The following is an 18,367-nucleotide window of genomic DNA, read 5'->3' on the forward strand; positions in this document are numbered from 1 at the left end:
GTTGACATGGATCAGATTTCTCCTGATAGAGTTAGGGGAAAAAATCTCTGGATCCGTTCAATTTTGTGATAATCAAGGTGCAATCCAAATATCGATAAATCCAGTCCAACACAATAGAACCAAACATATTGAGATTGATCAGCATTTTATTAAACAAAAGATTGAAGAAAAGGAGTTGGAGACTAGATTCGTTGGAACTGAAGATCAGATGGCAGATATATTTACAAAGGGCTTGACGGTTCAAAGATTTTGGAACTTAAAGAACAAGTTGTCCATGATGAATACCATGTACAACTTGAGGGAGGCTATTGGAACATGAAGACCTAGAGATTCAAATCTAAATCCAGATGGAATTGGATTCAGTTGAGCCCATACCCAAATCATGTCAATATGGGTCTTTAAATTGTAATCCTTTATGTTGTTTTTATGTTCCCTTTATGTCCCTATTTGTATCATTTTAGAGATAAAGGCTAGGGGCAATATTATAAAATATCAGATTAGTTGTTATTATAAAAGGATACAGCCACACGTTTTCCTCAATTAAGAGAGGAACGTTTACAGAAAATACATGTCCATCTTCTTCTCTTCTTTCTTGTTCAGAGGTAGACCTGATATAAAATCGTGAGCCATATTCTAACAGTGGGCTTCTGCTATGGAAAACAATCTCAAAAGAAAGAAGCTTTGGGGATACGTGATGGGCACTATTATCAAGTCTCAACTTGTGCCCACCAAGAAGCAAGGAGATGAAGTTAAAGTTCTTGATGGAGATGATCGTGCCAAAGTCATTAGCGATTATCAATCCAAAGTAAAGGATTGGGAGTATAATCATGCAAGAATTTTTGCATGGTTTATAAATAATGTTGACATAAAAATATGTGCCAACATTGCTAAGTTTATAAAGGCCTACAAAGCTTGGCCGTTTATGAAAGGCATGTATACGCAAAAGGACTTTGTAAGACAATATTTCTTGCAAGATAAAATTCAAACTACCAAGCAAGGAGACATGAGTGTCCGGGATTATTTTAGTGCCCTATCCCCCTCATGGGATGAGTTGTCACTTCTTCAACCTAAATGGTTTGCTATCAAAGATGTTGAACTAAGACAGGAGCAAATGAAGAAAGAACATTTCTTTCAATTTTTATATGGTTTACACCTTGAATATGAACAAATGAGATCTACTCTTCATAGATCTTCTCATTTACCTCTTGAAGATGTCGTTTCCGAAGTGTGCCAAGAGGAGACTTAACTTGGTATGATGAAAGGAGGAGATGAAGTGTTGGTGATGTCTAAGCCCGGCAACAATATGAAGACCTACAAGCCTCCACACTTTGGGAGACAAAAATAACTATAATGGATACAATAACTATAATGGTGGTAGAAAAGTTATTTTCCACTATTGTAATGAGTCGAGTCACATCAAACTCGTTTTCCCAAAGCTCAAGAACAAGGTGGCCTCCGTTGAAGAATCTACACCTAAGAGGGAAGAATCAAGCAAAAGAGGAGGAGACTCTAAAGATACTTTCTCTTTTTCTCAACTATCGAAGGCACTTCAACAAATATTTAAATCTACATCCGGAGTCGCTATTGCTTCTTCTTCCTCTCTAGGTATGTGCTCTTGGATTCTTGATTCGAGAGCCACTTTTCATATGACCCCGCATGAGAACTCTTTTTCCGACATATGCCAATTCAAATTTATCTTATATTTCAACCACCGATGGGACTTCTTTAAAAATTAAAAGTATTGAGACTTTAGATTCAAAAACATCTTGAAATTTTTTTGTTCTCAAAATTAGAGTGTTTCCCAAACTCAACCTAAATCTTTTTTCGGTTTCCCAAATTTCCGACCATAGATGTAAAATCTATTTCTCATCAAAAGGTTGCACTATTACTACATGGATTTTTTGTCTATTCCTTCTAAGTCATTCTATAAATATATCCAAGAAAACGATATTGAAATATGGCATAAGAGACTTGGACATCCTAATTTTTCTAAGATGTATCTTTTCCCATTTGCAGAGACTTGTTGGAATGAAAAGGATATTATTTGTAAATATTGCATCTTTGGGAAAATGAAACCTATACATTTTCCTCTTTGAACTTTTGTTTTTTAAAGACCTTTTGAGTTGGTGCATTCGGATGTACGGGAACCCTCTCTAGTCATATCAAAGGGTGGATATTCCTATTACGTTGTTTTTATTGATGATTTCACAAGATATACATGTGTCTATTTTCTTAATTTGAAATCGAAAGTCTTTTATTCTTTTGAAGAATTCCACGTGATGGTCAAAAAATAATTTCAATATGATATTTTTTATATCCGACTCGAGTGGAGAATACATGTCAAAAGAATTTCAAAATTATTTAAAGAAAAATAGTATTTGCCATCAAAGATCTTGCCCTAGAACTCTTCAACAAAATGGGTTGGCAGAAAGAAAACATAGACATATCATAGAAACCACTAGAACCTTATTTGTAAAAATGTTCTTAAGAAATTTTGGGTCGAAGTCGTTTTGACTTCAACATTTTAATGAATCGAAGGCCTTCTTCCTCTTTGCAAAATATTTCTCCATTTGAAAAATTGTTCAAAATATCACCCGATTTCAAAAGATTACGTATTTTTTGTTGTAAATGCTTTGCACTCTTACAAAAATGATAAACTATCTCCAAAAGCAATTAAGTGTGTTTTATGAAATATAGTGATAAATAAAAAGGCTATCGGTGTTTTGATTCTAAAAACAACACTTTATGTGCCCAAGGATGTAACTTTCTTGGAAAAAGAAAGTGGCTTTGATAAAGAAAGAAACAAAGAAGAAGTAGACTACACATTCTTGTTTGATCTCTTGCCAAGGCAAGATGTGGATTCGCATGAATCAAATGATTGTGACTTAAACCATGATAATTATATTTCTTTGGAAAATGATCATGATAGTGATGTTTTGGAATTGTTGCATAGGAATGACAATTTAGTTGAAAACTCTTCTCAAAATATTCAAGTTTAAAACCGGCATAGTCAAGAAAACCAAACAAGTGCTTATGAAAAATATTATCAAGATATTCCTATAAAAAAAACACCTAGTCATGATTTGTCTCTAGAAAATACCAAACTTAGGAAATTGGATAGATCCTCCATTCCACCAAATAGGTTTGTGTCCTACGAGTCTTTTTCACCAAACTATAGGACATATCTTCTAACTATTCACTCCTATCACGGACCTTCTCATTATAATGAAGCCAAAGATTGTCCCCATTGGATTGATGTTATGAACTTAGAGCTAGTGGCCCTTCGTAAGGCCATAATTGGGAGATAGTGAATTTCCCTTTAAGGAAGAAATCTATAGGATGTAGATGGGTGTTTAAAGTTAAAACTAAAAGTGATGGAACCCTAGAGAGATACAAAGCTAGGCTAATTGCCAAAAGATACTCCCAAGAGTATGGAATAACTAGTGTTAGAACCCTAATAGGTATTGCATCCATCCAAAAAAGACTTATTTACCAACTAAATGTGAAAAATGCTTTTCTCAATGGTGATCTTAATGAGGAAGTATACATAGGTTCTCCGTCGAGACTTATATTAGAAAAGATAAAACTTTAAAACTAAGAAAGGCTTTATATGGTCTTAAAGAAGCCCCTAAGGTTTGGTATGATAGATTTAGTATTTTTATGATAAGTTTGGGCTTCAATCTTGCTATACTGACATTCTCTTTGTTAAGAATATAGATACAGATATTGTGATATTGTTGTTGTATGTTGATGATATGTGATAAAAAGGTTGTTACTGAAATTAAAACTATTTTAAAAAAAATGATATGTCTGATATGGGTTTCTTGAGATATTTTTTAGGTATTGAGATAGTTTATTCTCCCAGAGGATATATTCTCTCACAGATTAAGCTGGCAGTTGACATTTGTACTAAGTGTACAATTTTTTATGATAAGAAGGTGAAGACTCCTGAGGTTGTCAATGCAAAATTGAAACTTGAAGATGGGACACTACTTGTAGATCTTACACCTTATAGACAACTGATCGGATCCCTCAACTACATATCTATTACCAGCCCGACAGAGCCCATGTGGTTCATGCAATCAGCCAATTTTGGCATGCCCTCACGACTATGCACATGGGTACAGTGATGAGGATTATTAGATATATTAAGAACTCAACAAGCAAAGGACTTTTTTTGTCATCATCCTCTTTAGATTTGTTTCTTATACTGATGCTTAATGAGGAAGAAACCCTAATGACAAAATCTCAACTACTAGTTGTGTTTTCTTAAGAGATTCTCTAATTTTGTGAAGACTCAAGAAGCAGCAAAAAGTACCGTTGTCTTCAACTGAAGCTGAATATAGGCGATGGCTACGACAATAATGAAACTTGTGTGGCTAAGAAGTCTTCTTAGAGACATGGGAGTAATTGTCTCAAAACCTCCGAAGATATATTGTGATGATAAGAGTGTGATCTACATTGTAAGCAATCACACCTTCCACGAGCGAACCAAACACATTAAGATGGATTGTCATTATGTGTGTGATAAATATCTTATTGGGACTATTGAGTTGTCATATGTTACATCAAAGTACCTGCTTGCAGATTTTTTTACTAAAGTTTTTTCTATGCCTCGGTTTACTTTTCTCCTTAACAATCTTTTGGTGATCTCACCGTAAGTTTGAGGGGGAGTGTTAAAATGTATGTATGTATATATATATATATATATATAACTGTATTTATTAATGTTTCTTGTATTGGCCCGCCAGGGGCATTTTGGTAATTTTATCCTTTGTAATAGGGATTGTCCACTAGAGACATTTTAGTCTTTTCTATATTTATTTTTATTTTATTTTTTTGTATTTTTTCACATTATGTAAGGGCACAATAGTCAAATGACCATAGAGTCATTGGGAGCTCCCAACGTCTCTTGGGAGCTCCCCAAGGCCTCTCTCTGTGTATAAATAGGGGTTTTTCCCCTCTCTTGTATTCAAGGCTTCTCTTAAGCATTTATGCTCAATAAGGATTATATTTTTTACTCGTGTTCTTTTTTACTCTTTGAAGTCTTGTATAGGCACTTTGTGTTTGTGTAGTGCCTTAGTGCTTTTTTATTGTCGTGTATTGGACTTGTATTCAAGGCTTCTCTTAAGCATTTATACTCAATAAAGATTATAGTTTTTACTCTTGTGTTCTTTTTTACTCTTTGAAGTCTTGTATAGGCACTTTGTGCTTGTGTAGTGCCTTAGTGCTTTTTTATTGTCTTTTATTGGACTTATATTAGTGCTTGTGCACTTCGTATTTGTTTTTCTGCATACTTCATTAAACGTGTAATAGCAGAAAGATAGGCATGCCTGACGCCACTTTATCTGGTTATATGAAATGTTTAACTCATGGACCAACTATGACTTCTTAGAATCAGAACTCATCAGGTCTTCCAGCTAACTCATTTGACATAGCATTCGTTTGTTAATTAATCTTAAAAAAATCTTTGATCTTGATTACAGTTTCTGAAAATTGACTGAACCCCTTAAAAGAAATAATACTGAAGAGTGACTGGACTGCCAATTTAATTTGGATGTGTTTTACACCCACAGCAACACTGGCCGCATGAATGTATTGTCTTTGCAACACCTTTCAACAATATGAGAAACTTGCAATAACCTTAGGTGGAAAGCATGGCTTTTGAGAGAAGATTCTTGACTCAGTCACTTGATTCTGGACTAACATTTTTTGGTGAGCACTATCTACTTTGGACCAGTGACTTTTCAGTACCCATGACAATAGAGACCAAAGAACTTTGTTTAACAAGATCTCATGTCTTGCAAATATTTTGATAAATTAATGCACTCTGTAAGATCGCTATAATTAACATCAGCATGATTAGTGAGTTTCAGCATTTGGAAAGAGCTCCATATAGAGAAGGTAGGGCTGGTACTCGAGCAAGGTGACCTTGCCTCGCTTAACCTTGACTTGTTTTGGTACGATACAAACTTGAGCTCAAGCCCATTTGCCTTGTCAGGAGCTCAAGCCAAGCTCAAGCAGCTCATTGTGAGCTTGAGCTGAGTCAAAGCCAGCCCATTTGAACTACAACAACAACAACAACAACAACTACGCCTTCATCCCAAAACAATTGGGGTCAGCGATATGAACCAAAAAAGAAATTCATTTTGGGTCTTCCACATGAATCCTTTTCCTCCAATCATTTCTATCCAACGCCATGTCCTCGGTGAGGTTCAAAGCATTCATATCCTTTCCTATCATCTCCATCCAAGTCTTCCTAGGCCTACCCCGACCTCTTTTAACTAATATATTTTCCCATTTCTCCAACCTTCTAACTGGAGCATCATTAGGCCTTCGCCGAATATGTCCAAACCACCGTAAACGATTCTCTCGCATCTTATTTTCAATGGGTGCAACACCTACCTTCTTACGTATCTCTTCGTTCCGAATCTTATCTTTTATTGTATTTCCACACATCCATCTAAGCATCCGCATCTCAGCTACACTCATTTTTTGAATATGATGTCTCTTGGCAGCCCAACATTCCGTACCATATAGTAAAGCGGGTCTAATAGTCGTCCTATAAAACTTTCCCTTCAACCGCAATGGCATTCTACGATCGCACAGCACTCCAGTAGCACTTTTCCATTTCATCCACCCAACCTTTATCCTATGATTTACATCTCCATCAATTTCTCCATACTTTTGAATGATGGATCCCAAATATTTGAAATAATCATTCACCGGTATATCTTGCTCACCAAGCTTCACTACACTCCCATCACTACTTCGTTGCTTACTAAACCGACATTCCATATATTCAGTCTTACTCTTACTCAACTTAAAACCTCTAGCTTCCAATGTCTGTCTCCATAATTCTAACTTAGCATTAACCCCAGCTCTAGACTCATCAATCAAAACAATATCATCAGCAAACAACATACACCACGGTACATTTTCTTGAATTGATCTCGTAAGCTCATCCATCACTATCGCAAATAGGAAAGGGCTTAAAGCAGATCCTTGATGTAACCCAACCGTTATCGGAAAATTGGTTGTCACCCCTCCACAAGTGTATATTTGAACTAAAAGTATATATTTGTGGGACAGAAAATATTTGAAACTCACAGACCTGTTCAAATTAAAACACAAACAAAAAAGAATGACAAAGAGAAGAAATGAAGCCCCACCTTGTATCTAGGTATGCACAGAAACTGCTCCATCTACACATTTTTGATATGATATAATATCACAAAAAAAGTAATGCATATTTATCATCAGGAGCATGTCTAAGCCAAGCTGAACAGGGCCAGCAGCTGTTGGTCAAGCAAAGCTCAGAATAAAGAACTTATCAAGCGCATTACTGGGTCTAATCAAGTAATCTACAAGTGGCTTGGTTCATTTTTCAGTCCTAACTGCATGTAAACGAACTTAAATCTGTGAAAAGATATTCATGCATGCGCGCACGCACACACACTTTCTGGTATTATAAATGAAAATAAACACCAATAGAGCATGGTCAATCAAACATTAGAGCCAAGTTTTTGTGTTTTACGGTGGAACATAAAGGTTGACAGTGTAAAAGATTCTACTATTTAGGAAAAGAAGGCTTACTCTCTGAGATCTGGGGGGAAATTCTTTGACTTGACCTTGAATACTGGCCTCTTTCCTTCTAAAGCAATCATTTTTAAAGCTTCTTCTGAAGACTTTGGGTGAAATGCATGCACTCCTTCCAACATCTAATAGGCAACAAAAAGCACATTAAGATTACACCAAATATTTGACAAGAATAGACCATTAGAATCAGGTAAAATGTCATTCACTGAAGAACATATGATGTAGAAAGATCCCTAAATGGGTTCATAGAAACTTTGTCAAATTAGAATTTCTTGTAAATTCAAATAGTAAAGTTTAAAGATACTGATGAAGGATACTTCATGAGAAAAGTTGAGAGCACGCTTGATTCCTCTAGTATATCTTATGCATTTTACTGAAGAAAAAATGTTACAGCACCTAGGGGAAAACTCTGTTACTCAGTGAAAAGGGTGCTTTTGAGGTAAATTTTCTTCGTGAATTTTTTGCAGTACTTGATTTGTGTTGGGAAATGCATGGGGCCCAATGATCCACAGTGAAAATTTATCCTGTCTGCCGCAATCAAATGCCCCTTAAAATCAAGGGTTGTTTGCAGCAGACTTTAGATGAGATCTTAAAACTAGTTCAATGTTTGATGCACTTTCTTCTCTTGTTAAGGTGGCTATCTTATCAGCTTTCATCAGAACGTGCCCAGAACCTAGAGGCGATGACTATAGCAAAGGGATTAGGGTGGGGAGGAAGCTGGCAGCAGGAGTTCCACTTGCCACAAAAATACAAATACATTTAATATCTATACTAATTGTCATACATGCATGTGTGAAAGCGAGTAGATAGATAGATGGAACTGTTTTGGACATTAGCAAGATCATAGACAGTTATTGCTCCCAACAAATTGTACAGTTCTATGATGGAGCCATGCAAACTTTCACATAGCAACTGTTAAAGTATGGTTGTTGTTATATATATACACTTAGTCCAGGGGTATTTTGGTCTTTTGACCATAACAGGTGTTACCCCTTGCTTGTTTTTTATTTTCTTTTTTATTGTATATTGTTGTATTGTCAAGGGCATTTTTATCCCATGACAATACAACAGCTTTATAGCTGTTGGGAGCTCCCAACAGCCAAACAGCTAGATTTCTAGCCGTTGGGGAGCCCCCAACAGCTACTTTTTGGGAGCATCTCACTCCCTCTTTGTGTATATATATGGGCCTTCAGCCCCTTGTAAATGTATGCATTTTGTGTGCATTTAAAGTGAATAAACATAATTTTTTATGTTGTTGTGCATGCTCTTCTAAGCCCCTAAGTGGCTATTGTGCCTTGCTCCCTTTGTGGGTTTTGTATTGGCCTCTTGTTTGAGATGTGTGAAGAATATTTGATTACGTTACAGCAACCACCTCTCAGAAACAAGGTTCACAAGGTCTACTGGACTTGCCCGAAAACCATGAATTAGATCACAGATTGCTTGCTGGAATCGGCAATCCTGATCTATCCTATCATACCATGGTCCCTATGCATCTAGCTACTCGCAAGCCAATCACCTGTGACTGTTGATTCAGAAAAGACTTTGTAGAATTAAAAAGTCAAAAATGGATCATTTGGAAACCAATAAGCATAGTATGATGAAATTACTAGTTAGACAATGAGTGTGATATGAAAATTTCCCATATATTGTTAAAATGTAAAATGTAACCTATGTCACATGGGTGTGGGTGCGGGTGCGGGTGCGGGGATTCGGCACTTCCAAAAAACCCGGGTGCGGGGGTGCGGCAGGGGAAAAAATGTAAAAAAATAATATATATATATAAGGGGGTCCGGGGGTTATCCTATTGCATCCAATTTTGAAAAAAAAAAGCAGTTTGCAATTGAGCCAGCTGAGTGTGGTTCATTCAACTCATGCTTGTCATGAGCTCAATCTTGATCGGATTGCTGGAGTTATAAGCCGAGTTTGAACACCCCAAGCTGGGTTGTTTATGAACACTGGTTGCTGATAATAGTGATGTTATGTGGGCTATCAGCATGGGTCCTTTGCACAATAAATGGTGGTGATTAGGGCTGTTAAGGGGAGTAATATGCAGGCGGGATTTGGGTCATGATTTTTGTCATGTACCTGACCTGATCCAAGTATAAAATGCATTATTTATAATAAAAAATCTGAAATTATGCAGGTCTGAATCTGGAATTCCACTTTTATAACCCGATAAAACCCGAACCTGAACTCGAGCCTGTGATTTGTTATTTGGGGGGGTCAGATATACCCTAATGGGTCATGTACTAGACCCGTTGACAGCCCTAGATGAAGAGAACGAACGGGTGATGATCTCATAACACCGATTTGGCAAATCAACGATCTACTCAATCACAGTTAAATGCAAATAATTAAAGTTTAAGCTGCTTTTGTAAATGTTAGATAAGTTTTGGGTTTATTGAATTTACTTTAGAAAAAACCCGATAAATTTACTGAAAAAATAACATAAAACTGGAATAAATAAAGAACGAAATATCCGCTCCCGTCTTCCCGCAATTTTTCCTCTCTCTCTCTCTCTCTCTCTCTCTCTCTCTCTCTCTCTCTCTCTCTCTCTCTCTCTCTCTCTCTCTCGCTCTCTCTCTATCTCTCTCTCTCTCTCTATCTCTCTCTCTCTCGATGCATCCCCAAACCCTAAGATTTCCGATCGCGGAGAGCCCCATTCTGGTCGACAATCATCTCCGCTTCTACCCATCTTCCCGATTTCGCGTTTTTCCCGGTTTTTTCAGGACCGATTTCGCAAAATCCCCCGGTTTCCCATGCATCAAGCATGGGCTTCCCGCGATCAGGAACTGCGAAGATCTCGGCTCTGCCACCCCGAAGAGGATCGACTCCGACCGCCAGCAATCGACGGGAGCTCGCGAAGCCAGCGACATCGAGGAGAAGAACGTCGACATTGCGACGCTCGGGAACCTCTGTGTCGACATCGTCCTCGGTGTGCCCAGCTTGCCACCCGCTTCCGCCAAGAATGGACCAAAATGACCCTGGGTGCGGTCAACGCACCCAGGGTCGGGTTGACCGCACCCGAACCCGCGTCGACGCGGGTGCGGCACCCTGCTAGCCGAATCCCTGTGACATAGAATGTAACATATAAATATATAATAATAATATATTATTATTATATATTTTTTATTTTTATTATTTTAATTTTCTTTATTTTTTGGTTTCAATATCTATTTCGGATTGAACTAGAGTTATAAAATAGTCAAGTTCCAACTAGGAACTTGACTAGATTATAGACGTTGAACTCTAGTCCAACGACTACAATTAGAAAACAAATCTCAAGAGAGAGCTCAAAGTGAGCTCGCCTCTTTCTCTCCCATTTTGTATAAATAGGGGTGATCCCCTTCAGCATTGTATTCATTGCTTCTTAAGCATTTTTTTATGATAAATAAAGATTCATTATTTTATTGTGTTCTTCCATTTATACCCTTTTATGGGTTTTGTTTGAAGTGTCTCTAATAGACACTCTTTTGAGAGATTCGTGTGCTTTTGTGGAAGACCACCATTTCATTACATGGTATCAAAGTCGTGGATATCCTAGATCTTGAAGAACGTTTGCCTCGTTTTTCGTGCCATATTTGCAAAAGGTGTTTTATCATTTTGTTCGTGACTCAAGAAGATTTTTTTGAAGAAAGAAGGTAATTGGAGGAATTTTGGCTACGAAATTTTGTGTTGTTTCTCACTTATTCCTCTCTTATCCTTCTCTTTCTTTTTTCTCACCCTTGTAAAAGATGGATGACAATGATAAGATCACCATCATGCCCATGAAATTAAATGATACTAATTATGTAATGTGGGTTTCGATTATGAAGCACTACATTTGGGGAAAAGGGTTGTGGGGTATACTGGATGGTTCTAATTCGGAACCTAAACTAGTTCTCACAAAATTTGAGGGTGATAAAGAAGTTCTTCTAACGAAATGAGAGAAGAGTAAAGCTTTGGCCACTTATGAGAAAAAATGGAAAGAGCGGAGGATAGGGCATGCAAAAATTATGTCGTGGCTAATTAATAGCATGGACATTAAAAAATGCTCTAGTCTTATTAAGTTTGATCATGCCGATGAGGCTTGGGAATACCTTAAAAATATGTATTCCCTTAAAGATATTGCACATGTGTGCAATTTGCAAGACAAAGTTCAGACAATGACTGAAAAAGATAAGTCTATTAGAGAGTATTACAATGAGTTATCCGAACTTTGGGAAGAATTAGCTCTTCTTGAGGCCAAATGTCTTTGTGTCGAAGATATTGAGTTTCGCCAAAAGCAACTCGATATGGAACATTTCTATCAATTCGTAAATGGTTTAAGGCCAAAATTTGAGACCACCAAATCGGCCCTTTTACATCGTGGAAAGGTTCGTTCTATTGTTGATACTATAGAAGAACTGACTATGGAGGAAAATAGACTTAAAAAAATACTCCAAAAACTGATGATAACTTCGTTCTAGCCTTGTCTAGATCGATAAATTATGTGGGCACTTCCAAGCCACCTCATTTTGGTAGAGAGAACGGTGACTTTTACAAAAGAAAAGTCATTTGCCACCATTGTCATGAGTCAAGACATTATAGGCATCAATGTCCAAAGTTAAAGAGAAGAGAAGAAAAGAGAGTTGCATCCGTTGAATCAGAATCAAAAGAACAAGATGCACATGTATCTATGGCTCAATTGATGGAGATCCTTCAACCTCTTCTCAAAGGGGCATCATTTTCAATTGAAGCCTCAACTAGAGCGGTTGTTGCATCTTTTTCCAATCCAGGTAAATTTTCTTGACTTCTAGACTATGGTGCTTCTTTTTATATGACCCTGAATGTCAATAGCCTATCTGAATGTATTAAAAATAACTCAAGTATGTCAAAGGTTTTTACAGTTGATGGTACATCTCTTGAAATAAAAGGAGTAGGATGTTTTGAAAAAATTTATAAATCCAAAAAAAAATATCACGGAAGTTAGATAAATCCCTAAACTAAATCTAAATCTTTTATCTGTTTCTCAAATATTTGACTATGGGTGTAATATCTCCTTCTCTTCTCATGGTTGTTGGTGTTAAAATATATGTAATCCATATATATTTATATATATAGTCTAATATACCCAATAGGAGTATTTTAGTCATTTCACAAGTACCTGATAGGGGTACTTGTTATTTTCCCCTTTTTTGTATTTATTTTGTACTTTACTTTTTTCTTTTATCTTTTTACCCACATAAGGGGTCCTCCATTGATTCGATGGGGCCCCCAACGGTCACACTTGTGATCGTTGGGAGCTCCCAACGACTCCATGGGGAGCCCCCTATGTGGCTCTTCTTTTAAGGTCATAAGGCCACCCCTCACTCTTCCTCTTTGTGTATATATAGACGTGACCCCCTCTTGTATTCTTCACTCTTGAGAGCTCTCTCTCTTTTCAATAAGAGACATCTATATTTTTATGTTGTGTTGTCCCTTTGTGGATTTGGGTGTCATCTCTTTTGTTTGTCCATTGGTGAACATTATAAGTACTTATAGCACTCTTTGTTTTTCCGCATATCTCATTACAGTTGGGTCCAGGATCGTCAGTCAGAAAAGTTGATTATAGAAGACCATAGAGAAGGACTTTATTACATGGACTTTTTGGAATTGCCCAAGAATGCTTTTTGCTATAATGTTCAGAAATTAGAAATAGATTTATAGCACAAAAGACGGCCATTTTTACACGTGTAAAATTCAAATATTTTTCAAGTTTAGAAAAATTTTGTAATTCTAAAAGTTTTACTTGTAAAGACTGTATTCTTGGCAAAATGAAAAGATTACTATTTCATAGTAGAACTTTTGTTTCTTCTAGACCGCTTGAATTAATACATTCGGATGTTTGGAGTCTTGCACTAGTCATTTCTAAAGGTGGTTATACATATTATGTTATTTTTGTTGATGACTTTTCTAGACATACTTAGATTACTTAAACATAAATCCGAAGTTTTTGCACACTTTCAAATATCTCATAAAATAGTGGGGAAAAATTCAAAATAATATTTACATTTTTTCGCATGGACTCAGAAGGAGAGTTTATATCCAAAGAATTCAAAGACTATCTCAATTTACATGGCATTACACATCAATGATCGTGTCCACACACTCCACAACAGAATGGTCTAGCCGAACGTAAACATCGATACATTATGGAAACCACTAGGACCTTGTTAATTGCAAGTCAAGTTCCAAAAGGTTTTTGGGCCGAAGTTGCCCTAACTGCTACCTATCTCATTAATCGAATGTCATCTTCCTCATTAAAGAATATAACTCCAATTGAAAATTTTGTCAACTTATCCCCTGATTATTCTAAATTAAGAGTCTTTGGCTGCAAATATTTTGTTTTTACCAACAAAAATGACAAACTCTCTCCTGCAATTCCATGTGCTTTTTTATGATATGTCGATAATCAAAAAAGCTATAAGTGTTTTGATTTTTAAAATGAAAAATTGTACGTGTCAAAAAATGTATCTTTTATAGAAAAAGAAAGCTTCTTTAAATTCGAAAAACCCAAAGAAGTCACTGAATATTCTTTTTTAATTGATCTAACTTCAAAATCCAATGAATGGGATCTTGAATGTGACTTTGACAACGATCAAAGTCCTATTGATATTGAACATGATGTCGATAATGGAGAGCAAACCCAAAGGGATGTTAGTCTATAATATTCAAGACGTAGAGAGCAAAATCTCCCATGTGCATTAGAAAATTATTCTGAAGTTCCAACCAGAAGGTCGTCTAGAATTTCTAGACCTGAAAATTGTGTTTTACGAATCTTTTTCACCCACATATAGTGCAGCCATTGCATTAATACAATCATATGTTCAACCATCATCCTATTCTCAAGCCAAAAAATCATGTAGAATGGATAGAAACCATGAAAACAGAACTGGATGCATTAGAAAAGGCTAACACTTAAACTATTCAAGATGTTCCTCCAAGTAAGAAACCTATAAGCTCACGATGGGTTTACAAAGTCGAAACCAAAAGTGATGAAACTCTGGAAAGGTATAAAGCTCGTCTAGTGGCTAAAGGGTATGCCCAAGAGTATGTGTAAAAGTCAAAAAAAAAATTTGTTTCAGTCCGATCCGGACCCGGACCCGGATTCCCGAAGGTTCGAGGGAATCTGCGTCGTTTAAAAGACGCAGGCGCCTCGGGCGAGGGGCAGAAACCCTCGCCCCTTCTCTCTCCTTTGCTCTGTCTCTCTCACGCTGTCGCCGACGATTGGAGATGCCAGCGACCAACTCCGTCCGGCCGCCTCCTCCTCTCTGAATCCGGCATACACCCCCGACGACCAGAGAACCCCCTCTTCGTCCCCTATGTCGCAGGACGGCGGCGATCGAAGCCGGCAGTGGCCCTCAAGTTCCGGTGACCTCTGACTGTCGGCGATCATCGCCACCTCCTCTCTTCTTCGGCCTCCTGACGCCGGTGAACCCGAGAACTCCTTCGGTCCCGTCGTCTGCTGCGCTAGAGCCCCCTCTACTGCTGGCCACCGTCGCCGGCCATCTCACCTTCCTAGCTGGCGTCGGTGACCCGCCGTCGGCCACCTTCTTCTCCCTCTTTTTGCTGTGATCGGTGACCTTCGACGACCGCGTTGACAGCCTCCGAGTTTCGGCAACCCATTGTTTCCTCCCTTCTTCTGCAGCCGCCAACGATCGTGTCGCCGACCTCCATCTCCCGTTCGACCGTCGGCAACCATAGCCAGCTGCCCGCCGGTGTCCATCAGTCTTCACAGGTATAAATCCCTTCCCTCCCTTTTTCTGTTTGTTGGCAGTGGACCAGAGCCACCATCGTGGGTGGCTCTGGGTCACCCAAGAGGGTGGTGCCGATCACCACTCGCCGTCTCCTCTCTTTTTCGTCTCCCTCGACCCTCCTATTCTCGGGTCGGTGGACCACAGCCACCATCGCGGTGGCTCTGTCTACCAGGGAGGGAGTGTTAAAATATGATGTATATTTATATATATATATATCTATATATATAGATTACGACACATATACATATATATGATATATATATATGTCTACGTGTCTATCTATATATATAAATATATATATATATTTATTTTGTAAAACCCGACAGGGGTATTTCTGTCATTTCACCTGCACACGCATGTCATTGATATGCTTTTTTCTTTTCTTTCTTTTTCCTTTATTCTTTTTCCTTTTTTATTTTTTACTTTTTCTTTTTAATCATTTGAGAGGGGTCCACATAGAGTCGTTGGACCCCTCCAACGGTCATAAATATGACCGTTGGAGGGGCTCCAACGACTCTATGGGAGCCCCTCCTTGGGTCCCTTGCTGTGTATAAATAAGGGGCACAGCCCCATGTATTTCCTAAGCTTCTTGTGAAGCATTCTATGAAGTGAAGAATATTTTTTACCTCTTTTTGTGCTTGACCACTTTTGTGGTGTATTTTGCCCCCTTTGTGGCCCCTTGTGTATGTGCGTGCTTCCGTGCTTTCGCTTGAAGACTTTGCCCTTTTTCATTTAGCACTTCATTACATGGTATCAGAGCCTTGGTTAAGAAGGCTTCATCGGATTCTACCTTGACAAGTAATACCTCTCCTCTCTCTTGTCTTATTAATTTGTTTTTCTAAATGGCCAACAAAGATGCAAAAATCGATCTCTCATTCAAATTGGATGGGACCAATTACCGCATGTGGGCCGCCGCTATGGAGAATAATCTCAAAGGTAAAAAGCTTTGGGGTTACGTATGTGGAACCATTCCGGAACCACAATTGAAGTTAACTAAATTTGAACGAAATGAGGAAAAAACTTTGAATGAAGAAGAAAAGGAAAAAGCTATTATTGATTATTCTTCTAAAATGGAAGATTGGGAAAGTGAACATGCTAAAATTTTAGCATGGTTCATGAATAATGTCGAGTTGAAGATTTGTGCAAACCTTGCAAAATTCAAAAAGGCTAATGAAGCATGGTTTTTTATGAAAGGTATGTACACCCAAAGAGACCTTGCTAGGCATTTTTTTCCACAAGAAAAGGTAAGAGCTACCAAACAAGGTGATATGAGCATTAGGGACTACTATAGTGCCCTATCCTCTTTGTGGGATGAACTTGTCCTTCTCGAACCACAATGGGAAGGAAGTGCTATTGTTATGAGACAAGAGCAAATGGAAAAGAGAGAGGTTTTTTCAATTTATTCATGGGCTTCGTCCCGAATTTGAACAACTTAGAGGATCTCTACTTCATAGGGCCTCTACCCCTTTAAGTGATATTTTGGCCGATTTATGTCAAGAAGAAACTTGTTTGGCCTTGAAAAGAGATGTTGATGAAGTGCATGCCGTGTCTAGACCCGGCAACAATGTAAGAACATATAAACCACCACATTTTTGGAAGAATAATGGTGGTGGAGGAAGAAAAATTATTTGTCATAATTGTAATGAACCTGGCCATATTCGTCCCGATTGCCCTAGATTCAAGAAGAAGGTGGCTCCCGTGGGGGAAACTCCTCCAATCATCAATGAAGATTCAAAGAAGGATGGTGACATAAAGGAGTCCATTGCTCATCTAACCGAAACTCTTCAACAATTTATAAAGATGAGCGCCTCTACATCATCCTCCTCACCTTCCACTTCCGGTGCCGCCATCTCCTCTTTTCCAGGTATGACCTCTTGGATACTTGACTCTGGTGCCTCTTTCCATATGACTCCAAATGCATCACTTTTATCAAAAAATTTAAATCATATGTATCCACCGCCGATGGAACATCTTTAAATGTTGAAGGTATTGGAAACCTTGAGAAAACTTATGACCAAAACAAAGAATTTTTTGTTCCCAAAATCCGAATTATTCCAAAACTTAATCTGAATCTTTTTTCCGTCTCTCAAATTACCGATTTTGAATGTAATATCTCGTTTTCAACAACCCATTGCTATGTGCAGGATCTCCGGTCCGGGAAGCGGATTGGGCAAGGCCATAGAAGAGGGGACCTTTACTATATCGATTTTTTGTCTTTGCCATACAAATCATTTTGTAATCACGTTCAATCCAAAGATATTGAGACTTGGCATAAGAGACTTGGACACCCTAGTATTTCCAAGTTGTACCTTTTTCCGTTTTTGGAAAAATTTTGTAATACAAATACATTTACATGCAATGATTGTATTCTTGGAAAAATTCACTCTCTTCCATATTCTCATAGCAATTTTGTGTCAAAAAGGCCTTTTGAACTTGTGCATTCCGATGTATGGGGACCGGCACCCGTTATGTCCAAGGGAGGCTTCTCTTACTATGTTTCTTTTATTGATGATTTTACTAGATACACATGGGTCCACATTATCAAGAATAAATCTGATGTCTTCATTAATTTTAAAGAGTTTCACGCTCTTGTTCAAAATCAATTCCAACACAATATAGCCATTTTTAGGTCCGACTCAGGAGGAGAGTACATGTCTAAAGATTTTCAAAATTATTTTAAAACAAATGGAATTTTGCACCAACGATCTTGTCCTAGAACTCCGCAACAAAATGGTCTTGCGGAAAGGAAACATAGACATTTAATCGAAACCACAAGAACTCTTCTTGTGTCTAAAAATGTTCCTAAAAACTTTTGGGCCGAAGCTCTTCTTACCGCAACATATCTTGTGAATCGTATGCCCTCCTCTTCTTTAAAAAATGTTTCGCCCTTTGAAAAACTTTTTAAAATTACTCCTGATTTTAATAGACTAAGAATCTTTGGATGCAAATGTTTTGTACTTAGTCTAGGACAAGATAAGTTATCACCTAAAGCTATTGAATGTGTGTTCATT

At 37.7% G+C, this 18,367-nt stretch overlaps 1 protein-coding gene across 4 annotated transcripts in view; it reads right to left on the minus strand.

Moving 5' to 3' along the window:
• Positions 1-18,367, minus strand: part of LOC149839003 (integrin-linked protein kinase 1-like) — a 74,204-nt gene that overhangs the window by 16,163 nt on the left and 39,674 nt on the right. For all 4 annotated transcript variants that reach the window (XM_090002202.1, XM_090002198.1, XM_090002200.1 and 1 more), the window contains exon 11: positions 7,597-7,721. In XM_090002202.1, the coding sequence (XP_089858328.1) occupies positions 7,597-7,721 (125 nt within the window). The remainder of the gene's footprint in view (positions 1-7,596; positions 7,722-18,367) is intronic.

This window comes from Nuphar pumila, chromosome 4 (genome assembly GCF_984573655.1).
Source record: "Nuphar pumila chromosome 4, dmNupPumi1.hap1.1, whole genome shotgun sequence".
Classification (NCBI taxonomy): Eukaryota; Viridiplantae; Streptophyta; class Magnoliopsida; order Nymphaeales; family Nymphaeaceae; genus Nuphar; species Nuphar pumila.